The sequence below is a fragment of the Chaetodon trifascialis genome, chromosome 3, assembly GCF_039877785.1.
Source record: "Chaetodon trifascialis isolate fChaTrf1 chromosome 3, fChaTrf1.hap1, whole genome shotgun sequence".
NCBI classification, from domain to species: Eukaryota; Metazoa; Chordata; class Actinopteri; order Chaetodontiformes; family Chaetodontidae; genus Chaetodon; species Chaetodon trifascialis.
Window position 1 is genome coordinate 24,985,987 of NC_092058.1, and position 16,133 is coordinate 25,002,119.

General features: G+C 42.5%; 1 protein-coding gene across 1 annotated transcript in view; it reads right to left on the bottom strand.

Annotated features, from left to right (window-relative positions):
- Positions 1 to 16,133, bottom strand: part of dnah1 (dynein, axonemal, heavy chain 1) — a 30,789-nt gene that overhangs the window by 1,980 nt on the left and 12,676 nt on the right. Inside the window, 38 exon segments of the mRNA XM_070958532.1 lie at positions 336 to 466; positions 617 to 787; positions 1,762 to 1,938; positions 2,248 to 2,427; positions 2,553 to 2,723; positions 2,858 to 2,989; positions 3,645 to 3,803; positions 4,042 to 4,186; positions 4,291 to 4,487; positions 4,598 to 4,749; positions 4,917 to 5,112; positions 5,274 to 5,499; positions 5,638 to 5,798; positions 5,895 to 6,044; positions 7,051 to 7,170; positions 7,313 to 7,438; positions 7,784 to 7,915; positions 8,409 to 8,600; positions 8,719 to 8,886; positions 9,095 to 9,286; positions 9,387 to 9,572; positions 9,859 to 9,969; positions 10,068 to 10,259; positions 11,235 to 11,406; positions 11,563 to 11,771; positions 11,974 to 12,109; positions 12,301 to 12,497; positions 12,698 to 12,928; positions 13,145 to 13,323; positions 13,591 to 13,620; positions 13,746 to 13,919; positions 14,085 to 14,242; positions 14,351 to 14,511; positions 14,732 to 14,872; positions 14,968 to 15,069; positions 15,187 to 15,345; positions 15,656 to 15,775; positions 15,875 to 16,069. Of these exon segments, the coding sequence (XP_070814633.1) occupies positions 336 to 466; positions 617 to 787; positions 1,762 to 1,938; positions 2,248 to 2,427; positions 2,553 to 2,723; positions 2,858 to 2,989; positions 3,645 to 3,803; positions 4,042 to 4,186; positions 4,291 to 4,487; positions 4,598 to 4,749; positions 4,917 to 5,112; positions 5,274 to 5,499; positions 5,638 to 5,798; positions 5,895 to 6,044; positions 7,051 to 7,170; positions 7,313 to 7,438; positions 7,784 to 7,915; positions 8,409 to 8,600; positions 8,719 to 8,886; positions 9,095 to 9,286; positions 9,387 to 9,572; positions 9,859 to 9,969; positions 10,068 to 10,259; positions 11,235 to 11,406; positions 11,563 to 11,771; positions 11,974 to 12,109; positions 12,301 to 12,497; positions 12,698 to 12,928; positions 13,145 to 13,323; positions 13,591 to 13,620; positions 13,746 to 13,919; positions 14,085 to 14,242; positions 14,351 to 14,511; positions 14,732 to 14,872; positions 14,968 to 15,069; positions 15,187 to 15,345; positions 15,656 to 15,775; positions 15,875 to 16,069 (6,131 nt within the window).

Sequence of the window (16,133 nt, forward strand, 5' to 3'; positions counted from 1 at the left end):
GTGCATCACTCATGTGACAATGCTGCATAACAATTTTAAGTCACACAGGGACGTAGAGCTCACACACAACCCAATGAAAAAGTTGTTATTACCATATGAGCACAAAGCCATGTAATTATGGTTGCTGGCTATGACTTATGAAGGGTACGTTTTCAACTACTGGCCTCAAATAGAGGTACTACATTACTGTTTACACATTTAATCATTATTTTTACAACAAAGTGAGGCAAGCTAAATATTGTCAAAGACACTTTCAGTACAGCACAGATGGCGCTGTCTACATGAAGGAGACCTGCAGTGTGGTTTGTGACGTTATCTTCAAGCCTGAAGGTTACCTGATGACTTCCTGGATGAGCACTGTGTTCATGGACTCTTCATAGAGCACTGGATACTTTTCCATCACCTCCTGGACACTGAAAGGCGGGGGAATCTTTTCAACGATGCCCGCCACTATCTCCTCCACTATCTGTGATACAGAAAGAGGCACGTCTCCCATGAAACATAACACAACACAGCCAAATTGACAGGCTACTCAAAAGTGCTTAGTCATGCTATAATTTGATGCAAATAGGACAAGTAAAAGGTCAGAGTAAAGAAAATCATTAGATATTCGCACCTCCTCCAGAGTTTTGCCCCCTGCAGATGCAGCCCGAGGCTGGAGACGAACCATGGCTCCCAGCAGGGCGAAGGTCTCATTCTGGGCAAAGCTGATGTTTGCGTTGTCATGGAGACCGAAAATCTCAGGTGTATCATTGATGGGCAAACCACGAATGTATGCCAAGTAACCCTAAGGTCAGACAATTGCCATGACAACAGGTTAGTCGCTGACACCAGCTGTCATCAATTAGTTTGATGTCAGCAGTGCAGAAGCTGATGTGTTTTGATGTGTGTGTGCTGAAGCATACAGTATACTTTCCAGTCATGTGAGAGATGTTAATAATATTGTACATAACAAGAAGTCTTTCTTATGAAATTAAGTTCAGTCCAGTGCTGTCATTACACAAACAGTGCGTGAAGAGACAACTGGGAATTTAACTGATTTAACTGCATTTGAGAGTTCATTTAGTAAAATAACTGATTTTCTCCTCCATTGTTTCATCTGTGCAGCCTTGGGTTGAAAAGTGGGGGAGTGGAGATCTGTTTTGTTTTTATAGCTTCTGCACTTTCAAAACTATTGAATCTATAATAAATGGAGATTGAATCATTTTAAACACCTGGTATTGATCGTTTTGACATCGTTGGCTTACAGTCTCACTTCTTCAGAGAGAACAAACTACAACAAAAGTAGGGGTATTCATAATTTTCAATTTTTGTTTTAAGTCACAATATAAGGAGTGAGATGAGTTATTGACAAAGTAGTGTTATGTGGCCTTTTGCAGTATGTTATCAGTATGTTGGCTCCATCATTGCAGTAAGTCCTGTGACATTTTAACTCTGGAATTGTTCGTATTCAATTCAACTGTTCTCCACTTTTGGCCCCAGTTTTTCTCCCAGTCTTGATGAATTGACCTGGTAATGCAATGAGCAAATATTGTCTGACTGTTTTCTGCTTTTAAAAAATATCTTCACATTTTAGTGGTATGTATCATCATGTTTCATAGATGGCTCTCTTGGGATGTATAACCTATTGGAGGATCGGCATTATACACAGTGAGCTACCTTGTCATTCCCAACCCTAGAAAATGCTATGCAGTTTTGGAGTATACCAACTGATGCAGACAAAGGCCAAGTCTCTTTTGAATGCTCCTGCATTTATCTAACCTTGATATCCAGATTTGTGTCTATCTGCCGGTAGACTCCAGACGAAGAGTAGACATGATCATCAATAAGCACGGCGGGACAGTAGAAATCCTCCAGCACGTTGAGCAGACATCGTCTGTCCCAGTCATCTGTCACACGGCCGCCATAATTTATCTCCCCTGCAGTGTATTTAAGCACCTGGACAGGTGGAGGACAAAGCAGACAGACACACAGATGAATGTGCTCAAACACACACACACACACACACACACACACACACACACACACACACACACACTCTGGCTGAGAGCAAAACCTCTGTTTCTTACTAAAGAAATGGTTAGGACGGCTAAGAGGACAGGATTGGATGACAAAAAACCAGAGGGGGACAAAAGGACAGCAAGAGACAGACAAAACGAGAGAGAAAACGAAGATGCCAATGATGAAACTGTGGAACTATGATCTTAACAGGTAGTTCAATAGAGACAGAGGCCATCTGTACGCCACCTTGTATGGAATGTCCTGGTACTCATCCAGGAACATTTTGAGTTGGCTGATGCAGATGTTGAGATCCCCGTCTGTGAACTCGTAGGGAATGTTAAAGCCCAGTGGACCGAACTTCCTTCTCTCCAGAGCAATTCCATGGAAGAGACACAGAGACAGGAGCAAAGACTTGAAGTGTGTCGTCTGAGGAGAGGAATAAGTCGTAGTTGTTACTGATGTTCTTAAAAGCAAAACTGATCCAAAAAGGCAGGTTTCTAATCACAAGAAGGTAAATATAAAAAGCAGGATGGGGATGAAGATGAGGAGACCTTGTTGGAAGAAGAGATAAAATCATTGGTGAGCCTCAGGTAGGTTTTCTGTAGATTGGCCTTGATCCCCCTGGGAGGCTCAATGGTCATCTTTGACCCATTTTGGAGAATGGACACTGGGAACTTGTTGCTGGGAAGACTTGTGAGCCATAGACGGAAGTCCTTGTGCACCTGTTAGGGGGTTGTGGGATATGGGGTGCCAGTGGGTGGTAAAGGAAGTAATTAACACTGTCAATGTCAATGACAGGCTAAAATACAATTTAATGCTATTATGGTGTACAGTATATGGAAGCATATACTCTGACCTTTAATGGGTCGATGTTCTCAATGAGTCTCTCCAGGGCGGGCATCCAGCTGGGTGCAAGGTGACAGTTCTGGAAGAAAACCCACTGACCTCTTTCCATGGCAGCATGCATCATGGTCTCAGCCCAGGGGCCCTGAACCACACAAACGACACATAAAAACATCAACAGGAGTTGTGCCAAAAAGAAAAAAAACAGTAAGCTTAGCATGAGGCTTTAATGTAAGAGAGAACATCCACATTTTGTGGAAGCTTGATCCTTACTTAAGGAGCAGTCAACATCAGGAATACTTTGACTGTGGGACACTGCACATTTCCCTACAGCCAGTTTGACATTCTGGGAGTCTTTCAGGAGGGCTTAAGAGCCCTCAGTTCAATGTAGACAGAAATTGAGGACAGGGTGAACCAACAACTCAACATGAAGCAGGATTCAAATTCATGTCATTGCAAGTAATGTGATAAACACACGCTAACACCTACTGAACAGCCACGGGGGTGGTGTTTGCTGGGAAAAATGAGTCTGCATTTATCATGAAACCTGGCCATGATCTTAATGTGATTGTTTTCTGGGCTCATTTATGGTGTCCTGGAATCTAGCATCTGTCGCAGTAATATGGCACACTGTCGTGGCCTATGGTCAGAAATAGAGGAAACAATTAGCGCAGAGGTGGCCAATCTTAACAAGACAAATGAGGATGGCCTGGTTCTGTGAGAAAGTCATTTACAGTGGCTTTCCTCCAGAGTCAGACACAGAGAGTGAGAGAATTCCCAGGCATCCCCCAGGCTCTGACCTGGCCTTGGCCCAGAGAGATGGCATTCATTTTCTTGGAGAAATGCATGGCATCAGCAAACTTGTAGAGGTCAGCGGCAGGGTCAGTGCCAGGGGACAGGACGAAGATGAGGGGGGTGGCAGGGGATGACTCCTTGAAGACCACAGACAGGTCTGACGTCTGAAGGAGAAATGAGTAACAAGCCATCAATACTCCTGTTATATACCACAGAACAAACAAGCAGAAATCATTCTCAGCTGAAGTTAAACAGTGTTGCACTGACTCAGCCAGAACACACTGAATCATCATTGCCTTGTTAATGTTACCATACTTCTAAGCCACTGTCACAGATATGGAAAGAAAGAATAACTGTTGTGTCACAACATACATACTGCTTTTATAGTCAAGAGGAGTGTACCTGAGGTTCTATGAAGCGTTGTCCCAGTTGAGCTGAGACAAAGTCCTGCAGGCCTTGAACGAGACAGTCGGCTCTCAGACAGCGCAGGACTAACAGCTTCTGGAATGAGTCAAGCTCTGTGTCCCATTCTCCAGGGAGGGGCTCCCTATAGGCAAACATACACACATGCACACCTTGTTAGATGGACAGCTGTACAGTACAAATGAAGAAAAGTGTGCATTTGTTGACACGGTGGTTATCTTTGCATGCCTGTGCGGCTGGTTGCTGTCAAAAATTCTCTTGAAACCCTGCAGATGCTCAGTGAAGCTCTCTGCTAGGTTGCCAAAGCTGACCAGGGCACTGAGGCCCAGGATGTCCTGCCAGGCACGCTCAGACAGCCAACTCACTGCCGGGTTGATCAGCCTTTGTACGGGCATCCCTCCAGATAGCAGGTAGCGCCACTCAGCCTGCCACAAAGAGACAACGCAGATTTCAAGAAATCTACTTTAATCTGCTTAACTCGACTTCCTACAGGAAGTTAAAGAGGGCAGGGAGGGGACTGTAATTTCCAGCTCACCATATCAATTTTGTTCTCATTCATCATGATGCGAGCACACACGAGGAAAGCGAACATGAGTTTGTGCTTCTCAAACAAGCTGCGACACACGTTGCTGTACAGGCTGAAGGTGAAAAATTCGTTGATGTTGGCGATTCTCTTCTCCACTGTGTCTGTGAGACACATGTCAAGAAAAAGTCATTGGAACAGAAAGATGTATTTCATCTGGTTTCAGTGTCATAAAACAGTCCTAATGTCTTTCCAGCTGCACGGGCACTATTCTGTGTATAATCTTACAACCAGAGGGCATAACTAAATTTACTGTGGAATGTCTCTCTACCTGCTCTCTCGGAGTTGGCAATGCCAGCAATGAAGATGCCAAGGAACCACTCCAGTGAGTACTGGTACATGGGGTCAACACTGGACAGGTCCGACACACAGAAGAAGAGGATCTGTGTACGCACAGCCACTGGCACATACTCCAGACGGGTGGCGTCAATGTCCTGCTCTGTCTGCTCTGCTGCCATCACTTTGGCCTGCCAGTAAAACCAGCACGTTAGTAGAAAATCCAACAGTAGTAGCTAATATTGTTGATGGCTCAAGTATCATATATGAGGTTTTGGAGGGGGGGTCATACATCAGAAAAAAACAGGGAACTTCATTGATATTAGAGAAAATATCTTTCCCACTGTCTGACCTTGATCTCTCCAGCTTTGATCTTGGAAGCCCCCAACACTTGGATGAGCTCCTCATTGTCCACAGGGTTTCCCTCTGTGGAGCTGAGTCGAGACAGGATCTCATCCTCAATTTCTTTTAGCTCCTGTTTCATCTTGGCGTTGCTGATGATCAGCTGGCTCTTAGCCTCCTCCAGGTCTGGACGTTCCTCAGTGACCACCTGACCCAGCAACTGGTCCTCTAGACCACTGGGAACACACAAACACAGACGATAAGACTCAGATGTAGTTGTGAGGATAACGTTAATACCCTATATTGATTCTGAATGATTGGTTTTCTGTCTTGTACAAAGCCACACACAGTTTTATCTGTTTAAAACATGTTACCGGGGTGACAGGGTGAAGTTTATGAGCGTGACGTTGGTGGAGACCTCTGGAGAGTAGTGTGGGTTAGGCAGCTTGGTGGTGATGTACATCTTGAAGCCTTCATGGTAAGGGATGACTGAATCACCCAGCTTCAGCACTGTGCTGCCTTGCTGCTTAAATGTCTGAGGGCCAAAAATTCAATTAGTCAAGCAAAACAGTGTATGGTGGATAGATTTGCGTGAAGTGAGGTCTGTTGCAATTGATGTGTGTGTATTCACCTGCTGCAACAAGACAGGTTCTAGAGCAGGATCTAACTCCTCTCCTACATTCTCCAACAGGCAGGGTTTACCAAAGCGAATGGAGTTCTCCAGGCTGCGGAGGAAGTCCCGGTCACTTAGCTTTATAGTCTCCAATCCATTGTCCCGCTCCTTGGTGGCATCAGGAAGCAAGAATGAATGAGTAGTGGATCAAATGGACAGACAATAAGAAGCTTTCCAGATGAGTTGTGGGTGATGAATAAGATGTAGGCCTGACAATATGCCCACTAACAATATGCCCATTGAGATCCAAGATGGCGACGTGTGACTGGCAGCTTGTTACAGCAGCACCGTCCGTTTTCCTTTCTGTGTCTTTGTATGCTCTAATGCTAATTTCTGCTCACATTTATCCATTTCACCTGGTGCAATTTCTAAATTTCTAAGTTGTATATTTCTCTCAACTGTGCAATAACACTATTTATTATCCATATTGGCAACTGTATTTTCATAAACTGTATATATTGTGCATATACATAGACCCAGTATTTCCAGAGTGAAATAGTATTTTTGTCAGGTGCAATAGTATTCTCAAGTGCAATACAATACATGTCATGTCAGTAGTTAGTTTTTCTCAATAAGACTACTAGCAACAGTACTTTTTATAGCAAATGGATTCTTTGGCATTTACTATTTTCAATAATCTGTACAAATGTACATAGACGTAGTTGTTTTTTGTGTCTTGTATACTTTTTATTTGTATTTTGACCTCTTTATGTCACTGTGCTTGCTTTTTGCAACCTGCTTGCTGTAATTTCCCCAGTGTGGGGTCAATAACGTCCTATCTTATCTTCTTTTATCTTATATTATCTTATCTGTTTGTAGTACAGGCAGAGCAGGTACCTGTGTGTGTGTGTGTGTGTGTGTGTGTGTGTGTGTGTGTGTGTGTGTGTGTGTGTGTGTGTGTGTGTGTGTACTAAGCCTAGTTTAGCAACATATTGAGTGACATATATGATACTTTGCTATGTCAACTCTTTATACTGATAAGCATAATTACAAGCTAGACTTGTGGTGTGAGGGGATAAATTAAAATCCTAATATGGCTACTTTTCAGATCATTTTGTCTCACTGGCACCCTCTACAGTTATGGTCAGATCAGCACACAGAGAAGTGTCCTCACCATGTTTTTGATCCATGTGTTGGCTTGTCCCTGAGGATCAATGAACAGAGCCCAGCGCAGAGAGTGCTGAGCAATCACACCATTCTCCACTGAAAGATTATCCTTCGGCAAACCTGATATCTGTGCACACAGAAATGACAAAGTATGATGACAATAAAGGTACTTCAGTTAATCAAAGTCTAAAAGCATGCAAAAAAGTGATGGTCACTTTTATTTTTACTGATTTAAGAGGCTTAGACCCTGAATGTCAGCTGGTTCTGACCTGCCAGGAGCGGATCTTGACTGGATCTCCTAGGGTGTTGATCAGGTTGGGTTCATCAGTGTGGGGAACACTTAGCTCTTTGAAACAATGCAGCCACTCCTCTGCCATGGCTGCCCTGTACTCTCCCTAAACACAAAAAAACAAAGCGCCGTCTTGTAAATCATGCAAAGTGCTACACTAAATAAGACAACTACATATATACATATGAACTGGAACACTCATGTTTTCAACAATACGTGACACTCGTGGTCAAATTCTATGTTTGTAATAGGTCTTGATTTTACTTGAGTCAACTGGAACAACAAACAGAAAAGTTATTTTTTTAAGTTGGGAACTTCATCACAATCACAATGATGAATCTTCAAAATGCACTTGATTGTGATGGGAAATGTGTCTATATGCAGGATATAATGTGTAATGTGACATTTCAATACATCTTTCTAGTGATGCACTGAGTTACAATCCACTTACAGTGAAGGGTCCCAGGTATGCTATGTATGCTGCAGAGAGAAGCACATCGCCTGCCACATTATCAACCATGTAATCCAGATGTTGCACTGTCTCCTTCCAACGCACCTTCTCATCTGCCAGTCCACCTATAAGCTGGATAACACCAATGCATCTTCATGACATAATCAATATCAATATTAAAGAAGTTAAGAAAGTGAAGAAGTTAAGAAAAAACTGTTAATCTAAATAATACATTGCATTTACTGTATATATTTTATTTGATTACATATCTGTATGTATTATATGAATATACAGTATATATCACGTTACTGTAAAATGTAGATTTAGATGTTCATTTCATTATTTGTTTTGCACTGTGTACTATATTCATTATGCATACAAACTAATCTACATATATTCCAAATATCTACTACATCACTTTTGCATGAACATTACATTTATGCACATCATTTTAGGGTATAGAAGGTTATGTTTATAGGCTTCTAACTTTGATTTATTTGTTATTTGTATGTTTTGTTTTCTACATATCTGTATCCCTTTCGTAACCACCTCTCTGCTGCTACCTTGCTGAATAGTCCCCTTGAGAATCAAATGAAGCTTGTCTTATCTTATCCCTCTTTCTGACCTTGTCTGCTCGGACAAGGCGAGCCTCACACAGTTGATACTTGTTGTCCAGCTCGTCTTTCTTAGCCAGACAGTCCTGGTACTTGGCCTGCAAGTTGGCGATGCCACTCTCCACCGCTGCCAGCTGTTCTTTGGCATCATCTAAGATGCGCTGAGTCGCTGCTAAGTCCTCCTGGGCTTTCTGGAGAGATTCCTGCACAAATATTTACATTTTTAATGTTTAGACAACCCTCTTGTTTGAAAAACATGTAAGTGCAGTGGTGTCTGACATGGTTAACAAAGTCAATGTGTCAAATGTGGACAGTTTTTACCCTTTTAGGTTCCACAGCCTTGGCCACAAAGTGATATACATGCATGGCTCGCACCCACTGGCAAATGGAGGTACAGGCTTTGGAAACTTTGGCAATGGAGGCTGGCTGGAATTCCTCATTATCTATGTAGGGCTGGACTAGACTTATCACGCTATCTGGGATATTGTCCTGCAGAAATGATTAGTGGCAGAAAAATCTTTTTTAAATACATCTCACAGATCCCAAACAGGAAAATCAGCACCAAACACTGAAGTGTAGGGAACTTTGGAGCTTAAAATCAAATCTGAAAGAGATGATAACTATGTCCTGGAGAGCCAACGACGGCACACATACAACGACATGGAAAGAAATCCACTACATACTGCACATGCTCTACCTTATCATACTTGAAGAGACTCTCCAGAAACTTGCCAGGGTCCTGTAGCAGACCCTTACCAGGTTCCCAGTAGTCATCGACCTTGGTGCCAGGCTTCTCTCCAGGTACCTTTTTGGGTTTGATGCCCTTCATAATGCACACGGCCTCAATAACCAGCTTCACCCCCTGAGGAGGTCGCTGCATACCTCGCACCTATGGACGAAAATATTTAGGATGTTATATTCCACATGTAAACTAAGAGTGCAGTAGTATTTGAAGGATATCTTCACCAAACATCATCAAAATCCCCAACCTCAGTGACATCACTCTTGTTGAGTGACTTGAGGCTGGCGAGGGCAGCATCCAGAGCTGGCAGAGCCTCATCCAAGTCTCTCTGTGCATCTGCTGCGATGTCTCCTGCAAACTGGGCTTTCTTTGAAGCCTTGGCTTCCTCTGCCTGCACAGACTTCTGCGTCTCCTCTGCAACCACTGTGTCTTTCTGGCAATGCAGAGTATAATCACACTCAAGGTGAATAGGTGAGAAGTTGCAAAGTTTTGCAAAACAGCTCATGCACATACATGGGACAAACACTGTACAAAGAAAAACATTGGCCTCCAGTTTTTCTTACACTATCATTGCTTTTCTGTTTTGTGATCGAGAAAACAAAAACATCAATTGAACATTTCTGTATAGAAAGAAGGACACTATATGCAATTTATATCAGTGTCTATAAATTATATAACTACTGCATGGCTCAGACATTTCTACCTCTATTTTCCCTTACTTTGATGGTCTCCATTGTGACTTCAGTATCCTTAGCAGCCTCCTCCAAAAGAGGCCTCATCGTCTCCAGCTCCTCCTGCATCTTACTCACATCCTCCGCTGTGCTCAGAAGCTACAAGATCACAGAACAGCAGGCAGTCACGTAAGAGTGCTAATTAAGCAAATGTACAAACTTCTATTATTGTTATTTTTTCCAGTCCAGAGCTTTGCCTTGTCCAGGCCAGTCTTCATGCGCTCACGAGCACTGCACAGTTCCCGCTTCTTGCGTCCGGTGAGGTCTGAGAAGATTTTGAGCAGTTCCAGGTAGCTCTTGGGTGTCACATAGTTGTGCCGAGAGAGCTCAGTCAGGTACTGTTCACATTTCCGGGCTACCATCTGGTGGATCTTCACACACATCGAAGTCTGGAGAAGGGAATCAATTAAGGAGAGCTTGTCCTTAATGACAGTTTTTTTAAGCAATTTTAGACTTTTGATTGTAGATTTTTCCCTTTCTTTTCAGGCAGCCAGTAGTTCCTATTAACTTAACCAGGATATTATAATACATTTGCACAGAGTTGCTTAAGGGATGCAATCCACCACAGTGAGCAGCCTGCTGTGCAGTGAAAACTTTTCAAATTACTCTAAGCATTGAAATGCTTAGCAAGCAAGTGCAGCAGAGGAGCAATCAGACAGGCGACCTTGTGTGAGGAATCCTCTCACACACATATTATTGTTCCATAGTGGTTTTTCCAGTCAGTTTAGGGTAAGCGGTTACTTCCTTTCTAAACAATGCATTTCCCTCACTTACAGTATGTTTGTTTTCTCTGGGCCACTCTTGAATCATAAATTAATAAACAAACATATACGCACCACATTTCCTCATCATCATATTGTCTTTCAGTACACTATCATGATTCAACTGTCTAGGAATCAGGGCTCACGGGCAGTGATAAAGTACCCAGTATCTCATTGACATTAATTAAACAGCACATTTCTTATACAGTGGTGGGGTTTGGACCAAAAAGATCCTGCATCATTATTAAATGTAATATTCTTAAAAACATGTTAATGTTGACTGTGTTAGACTGCCTTTCTAAAGCAAGTTTCAAGTCACTGTGACCCACATGTGTATGCACTGATCTATGCTATCTTATATCTTACCTCTTATCAAAAGACATAAGACAAATACTGCATTGGCTCAGTGTGACAACCCACGAGGTGGTGAAATGTAAATATAAAATCATAAGCCTTTCTCAAATTTACTGTAGGGTTAAGTTTGTTTCTGCATATGGTTATTTAAATTATAGATATTTTCTCATGTATGTACTGTACTTGATTTGCCAATGTTACCACTAAAGCACCCTTACACACACACACACACACACACAGCATCCTCACCAGTCCACTCATGGCTGTGGGGCTGGCCTCTAGCTCAGGCAGCTCATTAAGAAACGATGTGGCCACAGCTTGCAGAGCCTCCTCTGGCCAGGCGTTGAACCAGTCTATAGTACAACATGTCACCAGCGAGGGAAACTGCCTGAGCCGAGCACGAAACACCTCACCGATCGGACTGTAGAGGAGGAAATGACCAAGACATGTGTGAGTAAGAGAAATGGAGAAAATAAGAACAAAGAAAAATAATAAGAATAAAGATGATGGAGAAACTTTATCCACAGGTGTTACTCTACTTTTGACCAACAGAAAAAAACTTTGTAAAATGACTAACCTCATGCAGAGCACAGTGTGGATGTTGCTGCGGACCCTCCTGATGTATGCAGCCATGAGGTTGGCTTTAGTTGGCTGCTGGCCCAGTTCTTGCACCACTGGCTTCATGGCCGTCAGGATGCGCTCCTGCTCATCTGTTGCATACAGGTTAGGAACATCCCCAGAGTTCAAAATGTTGTTGATATCCTCCAGGAATGACTCACTCTTAATCTGGGGGATTAACACAAAGTGAATAATGAGTAAAATGCTTCATTGTCCTCTGGAGAGATTCATGACTTTACAATTTACATGCTTTAGATCATTCATATCTACATTTTGTATTTTTTTTATGCTCATCATAATCATTCAAAGTGACTTAAAGTAAGCCACACAATCATACTTTAGCAGGTGATAAGAGAAAACTACTGTTTACCTGTGTGTCTACAAAGAGGAAGGTGATCTGCTGGTTCTTAAGACCAGCCTTCAGCATGATGCTTTTAATATCTTCTCTCCACTCTGCCTGACCGTAGTTCTTAGCCAGCTCAATCTGGAAACACTCATATTCTGACCTGAGTATGGACAAATGCACTATGAGGATGAGGCCACAGGATACTTCGAATAAAGAAGGACATCAATTCAAAAAATGTGTGTCTCTGCTTACAGAAGTCAGAAGTAACATATTAGTATAGAAAACATGCGAAACCCAGAAGTGTGATCCTCCAAAAAAGCAGATATGTTGTACAAAGAGTGGAAATCTCACATATACGAGGCCAGTTTAGAGAGTGACTGGCGCCCGCTCCCACCCACTCCAAGCAGCAGGGCATTGCCCAGGGGCTGGCGTAGGATGCGGCTGATACGGCATACATGCTCAATGGCATCCATGAAGAGCACCAGCTTCATTTTGGTGGTACTGTTCTGGTTGTAGTCTTCCATGTATTCCTCCATCACTTTCACCAACTTGATGACATAACATGGGGGTAAGAAAACAACAATTTTGGTACATGGTTACCCTCTTATGCTGCAGAGTGGAAAAAACAGATTAAGCAAAATGAAGCACCTTCACAAAGTGCAATGCAACTACCCATAAGTCAACTGGTCATCTGTTATGCTACAGAAAAATGTGCCTTAAAATTCCAAAACTGGTAGGCACCACTCACCTTTTGCTTGTCTTGTATGAGCGAGTAGACTTTGTGGTCAGCTCCAGGAATCATGAAATCTCCATACAGAACAGGCTGGTAGGGCACAACCTCTTCAAAGCTGCAGTCAAACTCCTGAATGCAGTCCATCAGGAGCCTGTTGAACCAGTCCCTGTCCTCAGCACACACCAGGCGGTCCCGGAAAACCCGGCAGCTTTCGTGGTACCACAGCTGCAGCAGCTGCAATTTGTCCTAAAATCACCGGAGTAATGCTACTTTTATATTGGGGATTTTGATGAGAAATGTTTCTTTATGTACCCTTCAAGTCTTCATTTCTTCAAACATGATTATTCTGTGTCATCCATAATATTTCCACAGTTATAACACTGTGAAAACCAATGGATGAAGTGACTACGTCATAGTAATGTGATTATGTCAGATTACTTAGATTCTTTTGGATCTGACTACCTCTATCATTCCAGCTTCAGCCATGTGGATGCCCTGAAAGACTTTGGACAGGTCTCTGAGGTTGAAAGTGTAATGGGACTTGGCTGGAGTTGGAAGGAGCTGGGAGGTAATGGTAGAGTAGACTCGGATGGTAGCGTCTACGAGAGCCTCATTCAGCGGCTGGATAGCTGGCACAGGTCCTGATGGAAAACAGCAGGATAGAAGAGAGAAGAGACAACACTGAATCATAAAATTCATGTGAAACTATATTCACTGCAACAATTTTGAGACAATGCTTTATCGGAAGACACTTCCAGAAGTTCTGTTCAACATTTGTCATTTTTAATATGCTCTAGGAATAAAATGACATGACTTCTCTTATTACATGAGTGATACTAACTTATGCTGATGCATTTTACACACTTTGCACTCATTGTCTACTTTGTTTCTCTGTGTCCCTGACTTACTGCCTGGCTCCCTTTTACTCATATTTCCATCTGAAAGAGAAGACAAATGCAGTTAGAAACTGTTGTTACTTTTTTCACAAGCTAATGTAAATACTTTCTACCCTGCAACACCTGTCTTACCAGTAAATTCAAACATATCATCAGCAACGACTCACCCATCCAACTTCCCAGAATGGTGGAGAAAATCTTTCTCTTGCTGCCATCCTCCATTTCAGTGAAGGACAAGAAGTTGAAGTGGCGCGTGAAACGCTGGGTGATGGGGTTCCGGCCTCCACCCGGGGGTCCCATTGCACAGGCAAAATTGATGTCCACTATATGCCTGAATGTCCCTGTGAAGAATGGGCAGGAAAAAAAGAGAAGCATAATCCAACAAGATAAAACACAGTTCATTTGCAAATGATTGCATTCTGTTTTTATTTACGTTTTACACATCGTCCCAGCTTTTTTGGAGTTGTGCTACTGGTGCAATAACGCTAACTCTGCAGCATTCTCACCTATCTGTTTCCTATCATACCAGCCTCCATGGTCCATCCACTGCCTCAGCAGTTCAATAGGTGGCTGTGCACCATACGTCTCCAACATGGGCATGTTTAGGTCATCAATGAAGAAGATGAAGTGCTTTCCTATTGGTGGTCCAAACAAACCTTTCCGCCTGACACACAGACACAGGCATCATTGAAATGGTGAGTCACAGACGTGTTGTTGTATTGTAAATAATAACATGTAGTTGGATGGACAATGCATAGTGGAGCAGACATACCTTTTGTCTAGTTTACTGTCAATGTAATCTTGAGTCTGGTTGGCTGATGTGCGGGCAGAGAACATGAGGAAATGTGTGATATATTCAGCAGACATGTTCTTTAGCAGCTTGTCTGACATGGTCAGGGTCTTTCCTGTGCCAGTTGGCCCAATACAGAGCACCTGGATCAGACACAGACAATTAAAATCTAGTCTAATGGTACCTGTTCAAGGAAATTGATGCACTTAAATGTGAAGCCTTTATTACTGCAGAGGAAATGCATCAGTATAAAATATGCAGTTTATATTACTGTAAGAAGTGATACCGTTTGGACCTTTTTCTAACATTTATTTCTAATAACAGTTTATGTTGAGTAAGTTCAACTACAATCCAACTACTTACAGGTTTTTTATTGGTCAGAAGCATATCCATGAGGAAGGACATTCTCACTGTGTCAGCAGTGGGAACAATGATATCAGCATAATTTGTCTCTGGGCTGATTACAACACTCTTTGCAGATTTCATCCAGCTGATCCACTGGACCTAGAGTACAAGTATAACGATGACTGAGAGAAAAGCAAAAACGCATGTGATGGTCTTGGTTGCATGAAAAATCTGTATGGAAATGCATCATTTACTTTTCTTTCCTCATCTTCATCATCATCCTCCAAGTTAGTGATCCCTGCATCATCAAGCCTGTAGTCATACACAAGGCCGTCTTCTGGAAAACATAACTGAATCTGAAGGATAAACATACTTATGTTAATCAAAAAGTCCCACTATAATCCAGCTATCGTTACAAATTACATTCAAAACAATTTGGTAATGGGATACTAAAGCAGGGATGCTGATATGACCTTTTCTTCTGCCATCTTATTCTTCAGCCAAGCACTGAAGCGCTTACAGCTGGCTGCGTCTCCTGTGCTGCCGACACTCCACACCAGAGAGAAAAAGAACCAGGGCTCAATCAGCTCCTGCAGACGGTCCAGTTTCTTTTGGGGAGGTGGCCTCTCACGCTGCAAGACAATAAAGGATTGGTGAGGGGACCACAATCAACTTCTTGAGCATTACATTACACATGACATCGCTGTTGTCTTTAATAATAACATATATAATAATAATAATAATAATAATAATAATAACAACATTGGAGTTTTAAAGAGAATCTCGTGTTTTAAAGTAGCTTGTACAGCTTTCCTATAGTACTAAATAAGTCCAGCTGAAACTGTTCCAAATGTTCTAGCTGCTTAAAACAGCATATTTGTACAAAAATCCATATAAATGAATTTAATTGGGTTTAGTTGAACACAGATAGACTGAACACACCTCTTTAATGTCAAAGGGGTTAAAGAAGCAGTCCATAAGTTTAAGCAGACTACAGGTAAGGTTGTTGTCCAGGGATGTGATGACCTCCTTTACTGATGTACGGACAAATGTGATGGAGTCCTGTGTGCAAATACAAAAAAATTAAAACAAAAGCAGCACCTTGTTTGTACTATCATAACATTGCCCACTGGTTTCTCGGTTGCACCTCCCCACTCTCACCTGCAGAAACCTAGCAAACAGGGAGTCCAGCTGCTCCGTGTACAGTTTCAGGGCTTCAGGGACCCGCTTTAGCCAGCACTCTGTAAATGGGACGAGGCCCAGAATACTGGGCTCCAGGTAGACCATACCACAGCGAGACACTGTGGCTGGAGATGCTACTGCCAAGTCTTGCACCTCAAACATCATGGTCATCACCTGCAGGAGGAGGACACACAACGTCTGAATGCGCATTGGACAGAAGATGACACAGGGACAAAAA